Here is a 16656-nt window from a genome sequence, read left to right on the forward strand (position 1 = left end):
CTGAAAGAATGCCCTGAACTGTCAATGACTCAGAATCAGGTGGCAACACTAAAGTGTCTTAAAACCTTTTTTCTCATTTTCTCTACTGTCCAGCAGGGGGCGACTCCTCTAGTTGCAAAAAGAAGTCAGATTGTATTGAAATCTATGAGAAAATGACGCTACTCCTCTCTTGATTCATTCCCTCAGTAACACAACGCAACACAGTTTCAACAGAGTGACATCACACATAACAGTGTCACATTTGACTTGGTCTATTTCCAGGCAGGTTAGGTAGTGGTAGTGAAATGTATCCACTGAATGACAGGAAAAGCCTGCCGCTCATCACATAGCAGCTGGTCATGGTGTCACCTGTCAGTCTGTGCATTTGTGTGTGTTTTTTGTAAATGCAAAACGACACTAAGAACCTTTCTTTCATTCTCTCGTCTGTAGTTGCAGCAGCAGAGCCGCTGGTCCGAGGCCTGAGGAAACTCCCCGACGACATCGACTGGTCGTACTCAGGTGTGTAGCACCCGTTTGCTGCTTTTCTGATTTCCATTTGCAATTTTAAAAGATATTCAACTGACGTGTGGGTGGTGACATGGGTAGTGTGCCACCTGAATAACAGGGATTTGACAGGAAGTGGGTTTTTTGGGTGCACATGAGCATTTGTTAAAAGGTGGTAACAGGCAAATTATTTATACTAAAGTTATAATACAATTTACAGCTTGTATCTGTAAGCACTAGAATAAGTGGTGTTAGCATCTTAATATTTAATTCATCTGTTACTGGGGCATCTTACAGGTACTGGACAGCCAATCAGATCTATGAGATGTGTTTTGCAAGTACAAATTTCAGTTTTTTATTACAATGACATAGCATTCCCTCCATACATATATATATATATATCATACATCAATAATGAAACTAATATAGGAATAATAAAACATAAGCATAAGAGCAACACAGTGCGGTACATTTGCAAACACACAGGCACTAATTGAAAACTCAATTGATCAACCATTAATTTGCAGTTTCAATTGGAAAGTCCCAAAGATCAAGTTTCCCTCTGCTTGCTTTTCAAAACCATACAGACATTTCCTTAAACAGACAACAGGGGGCAGTTCCATCAAACTGGTAAATATCAGTCCGAATATCACACGTTTCAAAGGAATTATCTGTTAACGTCTCCCGTGAGACAGCCTTGATCTGCCCGGACCATATGGTTAGATGGCATCAGCTAACTCAGAGCGAAGCCCCCGCCAAGCTAAGCTGTGGTCCAACAGAAACAAAGAGTGGACACAGACGGACCGCAATGGTCCCAGAGGGGGAGATTAGCTACTTAATGGTCGGGGGGGAATTAGGAGGAACGATCAGGCTCAACAGGTCATCAGTGGGCTAAATGCAGAGCTATTGAACTTATTAACCTGTACCCCAAATGGATTGCTGGTGATAATTGACACAGGTCGTTTGAAGCTCATAATGTCTGAGTCGCAGAGCCAGCATTCTCTCAAAGATTTAAAAACCATGACAAAACCTGATTCAGGACAATGACTGCAGTGCTTGCAATATTTTCGACATGGATGTTTGGTTTATGTGCAGTGAAATGATGAGGCTTTAATGGTAGATGAATCGTCATCATACAGATTACCTGTATTTATGTAAGTGAAAACTACGAGTCAAAATAAATACTATAGCACACACTTTGTCAGCCGTTTGTTGCCGTAGAATGTATATAAGAAGCAAACGTAGTCACCATGACATCACCATGCATTTCTTCGCTGACTGTCGTTTTGAAGCCTCGAGTTTGGCATTTTGGCCTTCGCCATCGTGGTTTGTGGCCCTCACCGTCAAGCGCCCAGGAAGATCGTCTGGTTTACACAGTGAAGATTTACACAGTGGCCTCTGGGTGAAATTAAATTTTCCAGGCATGTCACGGGATGCCATGGGCCCAAAAATACTTTTTATTCCATAGACTTACATTGGGAAATAGACGTCTGTAACTCAGCGGATCATTTAATTTTGGGGTAAATCAACTTCCCAGCACAAACACATGAATAGCCCTCATGAAAACCATTAGGTCCTAAAACTTGTGAAATGCATCAATAGCCGAATCCAGTTATGTCCATGACAATTTGCCTGAAAACAAGACGAGACTGCATCTATAGTCACCATCTTGTTATTTTGCAACCAGAAGTGACACAAGAGAGTGGAGCTAAGTACGACAGAATGCTGAATAAGACATTTTCTGGCGGCTAAAATGTTACAATGAACTTTCATGAACTGAAAACACACTATGAAAGGGTTAAAGTTCTCAGACGAAAACATGGACAACACCCAAACTGGATAATGCCGTAGTAACGACCTGTCAATCACATTAAGCCCACTCTACAGCATATCCTGATTTATGGTCTGTTTGACTGTAAATGGACCATCATTTATGAAATGAACATCATGCTGTATTGAAGAAGACTTGAAACTAGAGATTGAGACCAAAAACTCATGTTTATGTTTACTGAGGTAATAAATCAAGAGAGAAGTAGAGTCATTTTGCCATAGATGTTTATACAATATGCTGAAGGACATTAGAAAGAATGCAAGTTTAATGCACTTGTGCATTGGCTTCACTTTTCAGACCCAGACGTTACTGCCTGTTCAAACACTTCAAATTAAATAAAATACAAAATATGTTTGTTGATAAAATGGATAATGAAACTCATTATCAACTAATGAATCAAATCATTGCAACATAACCAATTTGTTGAACTACAACCAAAGTATCCGCATGAACTTGTGAATTGCGTTTAATAGTTTAGGCACTGGACTAATAGCCAGGGTCACACACCAGTACAGCCATGAGGTTTTATTTGTCCATCTTGTTTCTACTCATATTTGTCAAACAAGCATGAATATCAATAGATGCACATCTATTTTCATCTTGCAGATTATTCCCTCTGTCAAATCTTGACAATCAATTCCCAGGCAGGAACATACACCCGGCCTGACAAAGTGTAATAGGTTTTTCTTTGTGTGATACACTGAAATGATCAGTGTGATGAAAGAAGCGGAGACGTCCCCCCCTTTTCTTTTCTTTTTTTTTTGAAGTTCATCATCACAACTGAAGGCGGCTCGGTGGCATTTCATTTGGATCCACTGTAACCGGAGCCGTGTGTGCACATGTGTGTGTGCGTGCACAACCTTGTTTTTCTGAACGGCTCTGTTTCTTGCCTTGTGCTGTGCACTGAGTCGTGAGTAAAATCATTAACATGTGAAAGAAACACACTTCATTGTGAGGCACTGTGCACAGCTTTTTAGTTGGGTCAGAAGTGTGTGGGGGGAGGGGGGGGGCGCAAAGGGAAATAAAAGAAAAAAGTGGGCAGGAGAGTGAGAGAGTAAGTGAAGGAGGGCTGAAGAGAAAGAAGAACTCAGCTGAAAGGAAGAGAGAGGCAGAGGAGGGAAGGGTAACATTTTGTAACAATACAAATTTACGTTTTACCTTAGCCCAATACAAATTTTTACTGAATTTACTGAATAAGGCTTGAATGCATCATAATGTAACTCCGTTGACATTAACCTTAACTAGCTCCCCTCCTGCTGATTCCAATGCGGATTTGTTGTTTGATTCAATCTGCACACTGTTGATCAGTAACACCCGAAACCCGCACCCTGAAGTTGGTGGTGGAAGGGGGGGAGGGGGGTAAACGATGATCTTTAGCAATCGAGTTACTTGAGTTTCCCGAGGAATCATTTCAACCCTAATCCAAGTACGAGATTCACGCTCCTTTTGGTTCTGTTTTGGTCTCCACCAACTCCTGAAGGAAATGCTAAATGCTCCACTATCTTCTATCTGTTTGGGGCTGGGCAGGTAGCATAAAGTTGTAAAACCAAAGCCAAAGCTGAAAGACACTAAAGTGCTCTGTATAGCTTAGAGGAACTGCACAGTTCTGTGGAAATCGTTCATGGGTTCGTCACTGCAAGAGACCCTTTAAAAAAGACTATATTTATTTGATTAAGTTTAGATTTAAGCCCTTGATTGCTTTAAAATATATTTATAAGTATTAACATTAAACATGCAGCTACACTGTGTATGTTTGTGCACGACAGCATCCCTCCTCCTCATCCTCCTCCATGTTGTTCTCACCATTCCTCTGTGCTTTGTCTCCAAGGGGTCCCTGAGATCCTCCTGCCTGGAGGACACCCCCCAGGGCCCCATCTGTTATGTGTGCGTTTGTGTGCAAGTGGGTGTTTGAGTGAAATTGTGCGCTCTGTTAAACCAGAGTTTCTTCTTCCAGGGAAATGCAATGGGATGCAATACATTTTTCAAAAGTTACTGTAAAAAAACAAGACTACGAGTTCCTATAGAAATATTATAGTGACTATACTGCAACTACTTGTTTTTTTGTTGTTGTATTGAAACATTATATTTCTTTGTAAACTATCAGAACAGCTGAAATATCATGTTGTATTGTGCATTGAAGATGGACCTTAATTGTTTCCTATTGTTAGAGCAGCAATGTCGGAGAAAGACAAACAGAATGTGAAAGAATCTTGATGCTGGATTCATTAATAATTCATTAAGCTTGACCTTTTTCCTCTATCTCTGCATCGGTGTCTCTGCCCAGCCATGACTCCTACTAAACTGCGTTCTCAGTTACGTTTACAGGGAAACCTATTCTCTCCTGGATTATGGTCGCAGCTTTAAACACGTGATTAACGCAGCAAATTGAAACGTTGCAAAAATAAAAATGCTACAAAACTACTTGGTTAGGTTAAGAAAAATGTCACGATTTGGCTCAAAATAAGAACGGTTGTTAAGTTATTTAAGTTCAGGACGTAAATAAAAATATGGTAACGTGTACTTTCGGTTAGACTCGAGACATGAACAGCGGCCCCCCCTGGATGAAATTTACGCGGACTATGATTGGAAACGCATTTGTGATCCGTCAAAAACAAACGTAATCGGAGAGAAAATACGTTTCCATCTAAAATTAATTGACAATGTAGTTTTGTTGGATGTAAATGTCATTTTTAGGAGACCAGGCTGCTCTGCCTCCCTCTCCCTCTCTGTGTCTGTCTCCTCTCTCTTCCTGATCCAACTAAGTTTTACCCAGGGGCGATGCAGGCTTCAATACTCCCCTGTTGCTTTATCTGGGGAACACACACACACACACACACACACACACACACACACACACACACACACACACACACACACACACACACACACACACACACACACACACAGATTTGTGAAACGAAGACTTCCTGTCCACATAAATTCATAACATTCTGTTCTAAAACCATTTCTGCATGTTGTAAACGATCTGATTGATGAGAAAAGTGCGCCGTGTTCACATCAAGAATCAGATCACACTCTCGGTTAAATAGTGCAGCCCAGAAAAACATCATGTATCTGGCCGTCATTAGTGCAGCAGAATCATTGGGGTTGGACTAATAAGGACAGCATGAGAAGCTGCGTGACGGCTCCATCTCACCAAACCCCAGAAGAATTCTTTATGTAAAATTTACACGTATCATGGCGGTGCTAATTTTGGATCAGTGTGCGGGTGCAAACGTTCATCTTACATTCACAGGTATGTAAATATTAAGTGCGACTGTCACCAATGTTTAAAAAAAAAATGAAGGTTGTGTTGTCCAGACCAACATTAGCACTGCATGAAAAAAAAAAAAATAATGCAGCCATCTCATTTATTTCAACCAAAATAAATCTGCGGAACCAGGCTCAGCACACTGCGTTGCCCATCATACTGTATATGCAAGAGCAGATTCCTGGTAGATGACTTTGTCACGTTCATTGAGATACAGGATTAAAAAAAAAAAGACAGGTAACTTTCACAGCCTCATCATATTGCACTCCGCTGTGCAGTGTTCTTTTAGTGTCCTAAGCCTTCAAACCCGTGGATTGATTACTCGAGGTGGCCTTTCTGGATCATGTTTTATCTTCTCTGTGGTACCTAAAGCAACAGCCCCCTCCCCACACAGACCCATTATTTATTTATATTGAAGCAGCGCTGTTTTTTTTATACATATAAAGGCCAGCTTAAGTCTTTCTGTCACCTATGTGATGAAAGGACTACCAACCAATGTATGCATACTGTATGAAAAGTAGCCTACTTACATTAGCATAATCCTGACAGTGAGAAAATATGGTAGAGATGTAACTAAACCTGACTGGCTTGGCAGAACTGTAGACCTTTAAAGCTGCTCTAATCAGTATTTTTATATAGAACCCTTTTTCTGTCAAACATATTTCTGCAGAATAATTCTCTGAACACGTTAGTTAACGCTGTCTAGCGAGTTTTGTTTCTCAATATGTACAGTATCTTACTCTCCAGGACTGCGAGTGTTTTTTGGGAAAGTTAACATTAACTAATCTCTTCATCCCTCTTAATAGTTTAGCCTTCGCCGATATTGTAGCTCGCTAGAGCATCGGATACCAGTTTATCAACCCAACTGTATCCGATATTGATTCTGTTCTATTTTGCCTCCAGCTAACACCGTGGCATAATCATGACGTACAATCTGTACGGTCTACATTAACAATGGATCAAATGATTCATGTTAAAAGGTGTGGCTCTCATTGTTTTAGGTCACTCTCTCCACTGATGATCTTTGGTTCCACCAATAGCAGGCAAATGTTTTCAGCTAATACACTCTGATAAAGCTACTGTGTGCTACCTACTCATCAACTAGCTGACATATTTAGCGACTAGCAGGTGAACATTGTAGTCACCATAATCATTTGAAAACAAGATACCAGCCAGTCTTCGTCCTGTAGTGTAGTGTACAGTACCAAGTTTGAGCGGCACTTTGTCTCTGATAATTGGTTGGAAGCCCTAAACCTAAATTTATTTAGATCCTTGTAAGTACGCATCACCATGTCTTTGTTGTTTTTATTATCATCATTTTCTTTAGAGGGTCTTAGCGTCCCCTGAGGGTCTTAAAGCTGCTGTAGAGGCTTTTCCACTATAACGAGAAGCCCTGATTCCAGGTGTCGGTCTCTAAACCAGCTGGCTGTTCGTCATTTCTCATCTCATGTTGTCCGTTGTCTCTTTTTCCGTGTACATGCATGTGTTCACCACCCACTGTGATCTCAAGTTCTCTCTTAGTCACCAAATACTTGAGGCTGGCTTCTCTTCTGCTCCAGTTGTTGCTCAGTCTGTGTGGCTGCTCGCTGAGCCTTGTGGGAGACATGAGGTAACGATGCCGAGGTGCGTATGTGGCGTTCCTTTATTCACCCGCTCTCTTTCCTTGTTTCTTTCTCGCACCACCATGTGCCTGAGTTAATGAGTTCAGTGGCAGCTTGAGAGGTAACTGTGTACTGTGATGATTTCGGTACCAAAACCTCCCACAGCGCGCTGTTGACAACGTCTTATCTGTATTCCAGTGACAGGTTGGCAGGAGTAATCTAATTGGCTAAGGCAAACCTCAGGGGTCGGAGCCAAAGGACACCTTTTTTGTTTGAAGTTGCTGTGAGAAATTTTAAACTGATTATGAAACAGTCTCAGTGTAATACTGATGCCTCTACATATGTTACAAGAGTATATGATGACAAAAGTTAACCAGACCATCAGTAAGAAATTCAACTATTTCTATATATTATGTTATTCTTAATGCTTGTCACTGGTGCCACCGGGTCATACTCAGATCCCCTTTTGCTCTCACCTTCGACCTGCAGTCAGCGTTCCGGTTGGAGGTAGCTGCTGGAGGCCCCTCCCACCGGTGCCGACACCATGCTCCTGAAGGCCTAGAGCCGTATGGCTGGGCCCGCTGGAGGAAATAGAGGCTTCTGGAACCAGGACTGCAAGCATGGCAGACTGTCGGACCCTGCTGCAGTAAAATAAAGGTTTACTAAAGGGACTCTGGCGCTCGGAAACTTTACAAATTTTTTCCTTTTGTGACTGCCAAAATCCACACGAAATTAAAATCCTCTTGGTAGCTTTAATTACATTTTGTGCAGTTTTATATTCTAGCTAACCTTCACTGTGAATGTTTAGATATACAGTAAATCAGTTCAGAGAGCCTGTCTGCCATTGTTTAATATTTAATATTTATTTCATGCAGAGAGTCTTGTCCCGGTCGGCTCTCGCTCCAGAGACCTTTTTCATATTCACACGTCTAGACGGAGCCGTCAGAGATCACATAAACGGCATAAGGGGGCTGTGATTTATACCCCAAGTTTTTTTGTTTTTTTCTTGTGCTTTTTGAATAATCTGACAGGTCTGATTGCCGGATACGCTGGCTGCAGATGTGTGTGTCAGTTCATCATTAACATAGTAGATCTCGCTGGATGAATGATGTGTGTGTGTGTGTGTGTGTGTGTGTGTGTGTGTGTAGTCCTCTCTCTGCCATTCATAATGGATTCATTTAGTAGCTTAGATCTTGTCAGCCTTAGGCTCACTCCTTTCTGTCAGTCAGTGTGTGTGTGTGTGTGTGTGTGTGTGTGTGTGTGTGTGTGTGTGTGTGTGTGTGTGTGTGTGTGTGTGTGTGTGTGTGTGTGTGTGTGTGTGTGCGCGCGCGCTTGCCCATGAATGCATTCATAGGCATTGATTCTGCAGAATAAAAATGACGGAAGTCTCTTCTCACACAAAAGAACAACTCTTATTTCTCTGCTCAGGCTTCAGCTGCATTGTAATCAAAGAGTTTTACTGCAAACTGAGATGCTGATTGAAACACATGACACCAGCTAAGACAGAGCAATCCTCTCTCATAGTAAATCCACCATTGAGTACTGCGGATTCAGAAAATAAGGAGATTTGTTGCATCTATATAGATTAGAAAATAAACCTAATAGAAAATGTGTTGCACAGACAGCTGTATGTAGCATTATTTGTCAACTGAATTGTGGTCGCATTTATCTCATGCCAGTATGATGTTTTTTTACAAAAAATTACCTCATCAGACTTGTGACCTTGTTATATAGCAAATATAGCGATAAAGTACACTACCGGCGTTGCAGGTCCGGACGGTCCCTCGAAAATCTCCCAAATCTGAGCTGGTCCCTCTCAAAAGACCTAGGCCAAATCCCAATGTCCCCCCTTACGGACTCACGGACTCTGAGGCGTGCTCCCGCAATGTCTGTGAGGGTTTAGTTCTGTCCCACTGTCAAATCGTCAAGTGTTTGAGGGCTCTCTGGCAGACATTTTGAGCCCTTTATGAACCCTTTCCGTAAGTCAGCATGGTGACTTAGCCAAAGGGAATTACCCACAAGTCATAGCAACATGACGTTAAACACGGGGTAACCAGTGGACACATGGAGATGTTAAAAAAAAAAGATAAACAAAGAGGACAGCTCATGTGTGTTCAGCCTGTCTTATTATATATCCATTTAGCTGTACCAGTGTGCATAGCATTTAACTAAGATCGTTAATAACACCTGTGCCTCTCCTGCTGTGACATGTCAATATGTCCACAGTGAGAAAGCTCTATTATGGAGACTGCTCTAGGCTTCCTTATTTGTGTTCACAGTAATGAATTAATTAGTGGTGTAATGATCTGTGGTGAACAGATCATTGATTTGTGATTGGTTGAGCAGGATTTGGTTTGCCATTCTGAACTGAACATCTTTCAGATTTTAATATATTATATATATTGTGATTAGATTGCTTTTCTGTTATCTTCTATATGCTAAATGATTGATTAGTTAATGCAAAAAAATAAATTAAAAAACAATAGATCAGTGGATACATTCACAAAATGGTACATGTAGAACCTTTTAGGAAATGGAAGGAGGTCAAACCATTCAACTGCTTGTGGTTGATCCAGCCAGCCAGACAATAATGCCGGCTCAAAAGCACCGCTGTGTGTTCAAGTTAACCAGCAGCCCCCTTTTTTTTGGGCTTTTAATATTTTATACATATTCTGCTATTTTCGCCAGCAGTGATGCAAACAGGAGCAGATGGTCCCCCAAAAAAAGTCAAGCCCTACATTATTCAATTTAATAACCCTGCATGTTTTCTGAACAGTTAGCTCGCTCAGCAGTGCAGAACCTTTTCACAGAGGGTGAAATCATCTCTCTCTGTGTGTGTGTGTGTGTGTGTGTGTGTGTGTGTGCGCGTGCGCCATCCAAGGGAGCTAATTGGTATACGCAGAAACAGAGAGACGGACAGTAAATGCACATGTTTGCATGTGTCCCTGTTCACTTCTTTGTATATTTGCATGAATCACACAGTACATCAGCGTGTACACACTTTTACTCTCCTCCATGTGTCTCCTTCCTGTCCTTCCTCTGTCTCCTACATCCATCTTTTTCTGACATGCCTTTATTTTTCTTTCTCCTCCTCTTGTGTCTCCTGTCTTTTCTTGCTCCTCTTTGCACTCTCACCTCTGTGTCCTCTGACGCTGCGTCTCCTCCTCTCTTCCCTCCTTGTCCTCTCCTCCCTCGAGACTGAGGGGTGACCTGAAATGAAAGCAGTAGCGTCAGGTGTAAATCGTTTCTGTCTTGACCACTTTCACAGCTGACTGCTTTTTGAGTTTCTTCAGGAAGTTCACATACATCGTTGCCCTTTTTGTTATTGTCTGTCTGTCTTTTAGATTTCAGCTTTAGATGAAAATTAATTAAATGGACATTTTTAAACAAATTGTGATGTAAAATTGGGGTTTTATCTTGTTAACTTTACAGATGAGCATGGATTAAATCCCAGACTGCTGACCATGGGAATATGATTTTTTGAAAATTAATTGAGACAATATCTTTCTATTCTTCCTGTAGAACTTGAGAATTTGAGAGAGAGAGAGAGAGAGAGAGAGGTAGGAGGGCAAAAAGTAAGGAGAAAAATGTAATATAATAAAATTGCAGACTCTGCTTTAAAAGCCTCCCCTGTGGATTTGACAACAATAGATACACTGGCAGCGTCGGCATACTTCACTCTGGGAATACTGTGAAAAAGCAAGTGGAAGATATGAAATATAATTTCCATATTTAATCAATAAACGTTACCCCTTGACTGAATGCGAGAGGGTGTGCATGCATGTGTGTGTTAATTGATTTAAATTAAGACAGGAAAGCCTCGCTCCAGTTGGATTTTTTATTTTTTTTTGTATTCCTCGTTCCAACCAGTCAGCGACTTGTTGCCATGGCAGCATTATGTAACTCTGTGTGTGTGCGTTTGTGTGTATGTGTTGTGATGCTGAGGGGACGCAGCTGCAGGAGCCAGATGTGGTCATTGACACAGTGAAAACCCTGTGTCATTTACCCACCACACACACACACACACACACACACACACACACACACACACACACACACACACACACACACACACACACACACATGTGCACCAGTAGCACTTGCAAAATGCTAAATATAGGTCAAAGTTTAAAGATTTTAAACTAATTTAATCCCTTTCCCTGTAATCAACTTCAGCGTATTTTCATTAAATTGTTGAGTAAGCGCTTTATTGTATTGATGTGCTATTGGAGGTCTCAGTGGCTGATACTGCAGGTGCAAACTGAAACTGAAGTGACTGAATACCACGAGGGCTAACTGAGCAAGAACTGGTAGCGGTAACCAAATCAAAAAGATTGAGACATTGGACAGTAATCTGCTTATAGATAATTTTTTAACTACGGTAATTCTTCTTATTATTTTTTACTTTACTACCATGATCTTTTGCTTCACGGCAACCCGTCTGCTTCTGGCCGGCTACCTGTGGCTGATGCGATAAAATCATGACCAGAAAAACTGACTAATTTTCTCTCAATGAGAAGCGTAGTCTCCTCGAAGTTTTCCTTATGACAAATTGCTAAAAAACAATCCAACGAGATGCAGCAGCGAAACTCCTCAGGAGACCTTGTGTCGTCCACTCAAACAAAGAGAAACAGTCACGGCTGCTAGAGACAGAAAACGGACGCGGACAGTGAAAGCAACAGCATTTACTGTATTTTCAAACAGTCAATAAAGTTCAGTGAATAGCGAATTTGGCCGTTTCATTACTTTATATTCATGAAATAAATATAAAATTAGATGGTAATCTGCATGAAATCAAGAGGATTTTAAACAAGCTATACTGTTGCAATTGTGCCATATTCCTTTTCACATCACACAGATGGTCAAACAGCAGACTGAACGTCACTCCAGCTGTGTCTAGAAGCCCCGGTGTTACAGGAGGAATTCAAACGACTCGTACGCATTGTATATCTGACTAGTTAACAGGTCCTGTAAATACAATGCAGCTGGATGTTGCTGAACCACTGAACTTACAACATTTTCACCATAATCATCAGTCCATCAGGTTCAAACCAGGCAGCAATGCAACAAAGCTGGCATTAGTTTAGTTGAACTTAAGCTTAACAATCTCTCAGGAATGTGAAGCTAATACCTTGTTAAGTCATGTGTGAGCACTTACAGTTAAACCATCTGCTCTGACCTCATTAGATCCATTGTCTTTACTGTATACTGTGAATAACACTCACACACACACACACACACACACACACACACACACACACTAGTAACAAAACACTGGATAAGAAGCGTCCAATGACACATTTTCATGATGCAGTAAGTCAATAACACTGAACTTTCAGCCAGGAGACAACAAGATGTCAACGTTACTTGCGTACTTCAGTAACGCACTTCTGGAGTTATTTTAATCCTAACGATGATCTTTTCCTAAAACGAACAAAGTAGTATTGTTGCCTAAACTTAAGTAAGTATATCATGACCTTTTCCTAAACCTAACCAAGTAGTTTTGTTGCCTTAACCAAATTGAGTTGTTTCATGTGAAGATGACAGTTTATTTTGAAAAGACCATTTGCATGTAGCGAGCGGAAATTGATGTCGGAAAAAAAGCACAAAAAAACTTTTAGTTTAGTGAAATATCATACGAACAGTTGAGGAAATAGTGTTTTGTTTAAATTGTGACTGATAAATACTGTGATTTCTACATATGATGACGGTCAATATTTGGCCATCTTTTTTGTGCCCTTTATTATATGTCAGTTTTCCAATGCTCTCTCATATGATTTTAACTCTGTGATATTATCCAGCGTAACACATGCAGGAAAGTCAGATTTACTCGCTGTGACTAACCTGAATACACCAGGAGGAAACGTGAAGAGCGGATGAATGCATACACAGTAAATGAACACATTTTCTCATGCAGAAACAAGGAGCTGTTCATGCATGCACACACATGTGTATGTGCATGTCTGCAGTCCAGAGTGCACACAGGTAACTTACACATGTGAATTCACATTTTACACACACACTCTGCATGTCAATGCATGTGAAGGTACTACACGCATGTAGTCATAAAGCACGTATGCGCAGATCACGTGAGTTGATGTAATAGTGTGACATGCAGTCATGAATTAATTCACACACACACACACACACACACACACACACACACACACACACACACTACACTGCATGTCCTTATATTTAAACACCAGACGTGCGCTCATAAATAAACAATGCACAGCGCTTTTGAGGCAGATCTGGTGATATTTAGCGAAGCATTAGAGTAAAATAAATCTGTTCTGAGCACAGAATGAGAAGAACATCACGTCTCCTTTTTCTCTATTATGATTGAGTATATTGTGCTGCGTGTTTGTCGAGCAGGCGTCCTGGCGCCGTTCACATTGTTTACCATTATTCATGCGGAAAGCACAGCCTTGTTAAATCACACAAATGCCCACATCACGGCAATGTGCATTTAAACAGAATTCATGCTGCGCCCTCATTCCCCCCTCCTACCAAAAACAACGATTCACAAGCAAAACACAGAATACGAGACATGCACTCATGCATGAACAATGCACACTCGCATACAGAGTGCTGGGCTGAAGTGTAACCGGAGGCCGGCCGGTCACGTTTGACCATCTGCCCTTATTAAACAGTCGCCCCGCTGCTGGTAAACAGCAGTACTCGTCTCCAAATGTATCTTAAAGGCCCTATGAGAAGCACATCAACATCCATAAATCATGACTGCATCTTAGTCATTCTCTCTCTCTCTCTTTCTCTCTCTGAATGATACATTTGGAGGGAAGTCCAGAGGCAAAGCAAGAAGTCGTTGTTCAAACGCAGCTGTGCTTCCAAAGTTTCCTGTTGACAGCACATGAAAAAGATTTCGTAACAAGGAGTTTGACATTTTCAGATCAGCAGTCCTCAAACGTGTTTGTCTCTTCATCTATCTGCCATTCTCTCCCTCCCTCTCCCTTTCTTGTGTACAGGTGCCCTGAACCAGCGCAACTGGGGTAAGAAGTACCCGTCCTGCAACAGCGCCAGGCAGTCTCCCGTGGACATCGATGAGACGTTCACCCAGGTCAGGCTGCAGTACCAGAACCTACAGCTAGAGGGCTGGGACAAGCCGACGGCAGAGTCCAGCACCATCCACAACAACGGCAAGACCGGTATGTTGATGTTCTTCCACTCCCCTCATCTTCCTTTTTCTGCACTTTTCTTAATTTTCCCCAAGCATCTCCAGTTCAAGCTGTGGAGGGCGTGTTTGCAATGGCGCCCCGCAGGAAATCAGACACAAGCTTTTTTCCCTTGTGTTAAAAAGGATGAGCGACATGTGTTTTGTTTTTTTTTCCTTTCAGTCCCAGACAAGTGCATAATAAAGCGGCAACCAGATAGGGAAGATAATGTATGTAGTAGATTCAATCTATGGAAATGATTTCGACATTAGTCCGGCTCTGTAAAGCACAACATGTTAATCCCCTAGATGTGGAAAGAAGCTTAACTTTCCAGAAGCAGAAAAACCCAGAGGTTAATGAGAGAAAAGGAGCAGCGAGGATTAAAAGGAGAAAGAGTCAGACAATGAAAGGGAAGGAGGGGTGGGGGACTAAGTAATTCAGTGAGAGGCAGCCAGAGGGACAGCGGTAGAGAGATCGTGTCAAGAGGCACAGATGAAGCTGACAAAAGAAGAGCAAGAACAAAAATATATAATAATTAATAGCGAGAGAGAGAGAGACTGAGCCGGGGAGAGAAATGAGGACGTTGAGAAGAGACAGTGAGAGGAGTGATGTCTGGCCTGATAAACAAATGAAAGCTATCTGAGCTATCATCACCATCTTTCCAAAACAGCCTGAGCTATGAGTGTGTGTGTGTGTCTATACATTAATGGTCCAAAAATGAATCTCTTTCTCAGTGAAGTCGGAGAGGAAATTGCTTATTAAAACAGATATTGCATATAGCTGCCGTGATATTAAGCAGGAAATACATGGTTTGCACGGTCTCACCAACACATTTTGAAGCAAAACATAAGAGATACAGTTCACATTTGTCTCCAAAGGCAAATGTAAAGAGGCAAAAGTGGACTTTTGAAATGTTATTGTCTGCTTTGATATAAGATGGATTATCTCCCGGTTGACATTATTATCAGTGGACTCTGTGGTTCCCCTTTATCTCTATGCAGACGGAGAAGTTAGCAACTAGTTGGATGACATAGTGGAACATCTGCTAAAGAGCCAAATATTTGGTGGAGACCAAAACAGACTCGTATCCGTCAGGTCGCCAGAAATACGATTCTTAATGAATGCTAATGTTGCTCTAGCTGCTGGGTTTGTTAATATGAAGTTGTTTGCTAACAATTTCACCTTTACAAGGCAATGATATGGTGATAATATACGGCATTATAGCTGCCTTTATATGGTAATTATATGTAAATGTTTTGTTTACAGATACAAAAAAATTAGTTAGTGCAGATTCAAGGGTTGTTTATGTTAATTATCAGACGACAAATACTCAGTCCAGAATAGACTACTGACAGACCATATCCACATTCCACGCATGAACAGATAAACATATCCAAGTTATAGCACCCAGAGACAGCATCTGTTGCATCACTGAAGATCTGTTTTGAGTTACTTCTTGCCACCATCTTGCCAGTTGCTCAGTGCCAGAAGTTCTGAATTTGGACAAAGCTTTGGAGCCCAGTGGCCAAGCGCCAACCGCCACAGCTGAGTATTGGAAACTGGAAGTCTTAAATGGCCGCACCATTGATAATAACTATAACGATGTGAGCATCCACACCGATGAACGCTAACATTCTGTAAGTAGTGGTATGTATGTATATATATATATATATATATATATATATATATATATATATATATATATATATATATATATATATATATATATATATATACATAAATATATATATATATATTTATATTTACTATTACATTTAGTGGGGACGGCCCTTAAGCCTGTTGTAGGAGAAGTTTCACTCTGACAGTCTTCAGTGAAACACCTCATTTGCATTTCCCATTATTATGTATGTGTGTTTTAGTGGCCCTCCGCGTGGAAGGGGAGTTCTTTGTGAGTGGAGGAGGGCTGAGCTCCAGGTTCCGCGTTGGTACAATCACCTTCCACTGGGGGCGCTGCAATGCAACGTCTGATGGGTCTGAACACAGCCTGAATGGGATGAAATACCCTCTGGAGGTGCGGAGATACACACTGCCTGTTTGTCTTATCACCGGCACATTTATTGATTGTACATTTGTCTGCCAATGAAGCTAAACACCTCGTTTCCTGCTCTCGTTCAGATGCAGATCTTCTGTTACGATCCAGATGACTTCCAGAGTCTGGACGCTGCCGTTAGGGAAGGAGGGAGGATCGCTGCCTTGGCTGTGCTCTTTGAGGTCGGGAACCTTGTTGATTTGTGCCCCGGAGTTGGAGATCCATCTGTTCCTCCTCAAATAACC

At 41.4% G+C, this 16656-nt stretch overlaps 1 protein-coding gene across 2 annotated transcripts in view; it reads left to right on the top strand.

Moving 5' to 3' along the window:
- ptprz1b (protein tyrosine phosphatase receptor type Z1b) overlaps nt 1–16656 on the top strand; it is a 62837-nt gene that overhangs the window by 19471 nt on the left and 26710 nt on the right. For both annotated transcript variants that reach the window (XM_068716985.1, XM_068716986.1), the window contains exons 2-5: nt 430–498; nt 14176–14355; nt 16242–16393; nt 16498–16593. In XM_068716985.1, coding sequence (XP_068573086.1) covers nt 430–498; nt 14176–14355; nt 16242–16393; nt 16498–16593 — 497 coding nt within the window. The remainder of the gene's footprint in view (nt 1–429; nt 499–14175; nt 14356–16241; nt 16394–16497; nt 16594–16656) is intronic.

This window comes from Cebidichthys violaceus, unplaced genomic scaffold, assembly GCF_023349555.1.
Source record: "Cebidichthys violaceus isolate CVI_PGR_0920_01 unplaced genomic scaffold, fCebVio1.0.p SCAF_21, whole genome shotgun sequence".
Taxonomy (NCBI): Eukaryota; Metazoa; Chordata; class Actinopteri; order Perciformes; family Stichaeidae; genus Cebidichthys; species Cebidichthys violaceus.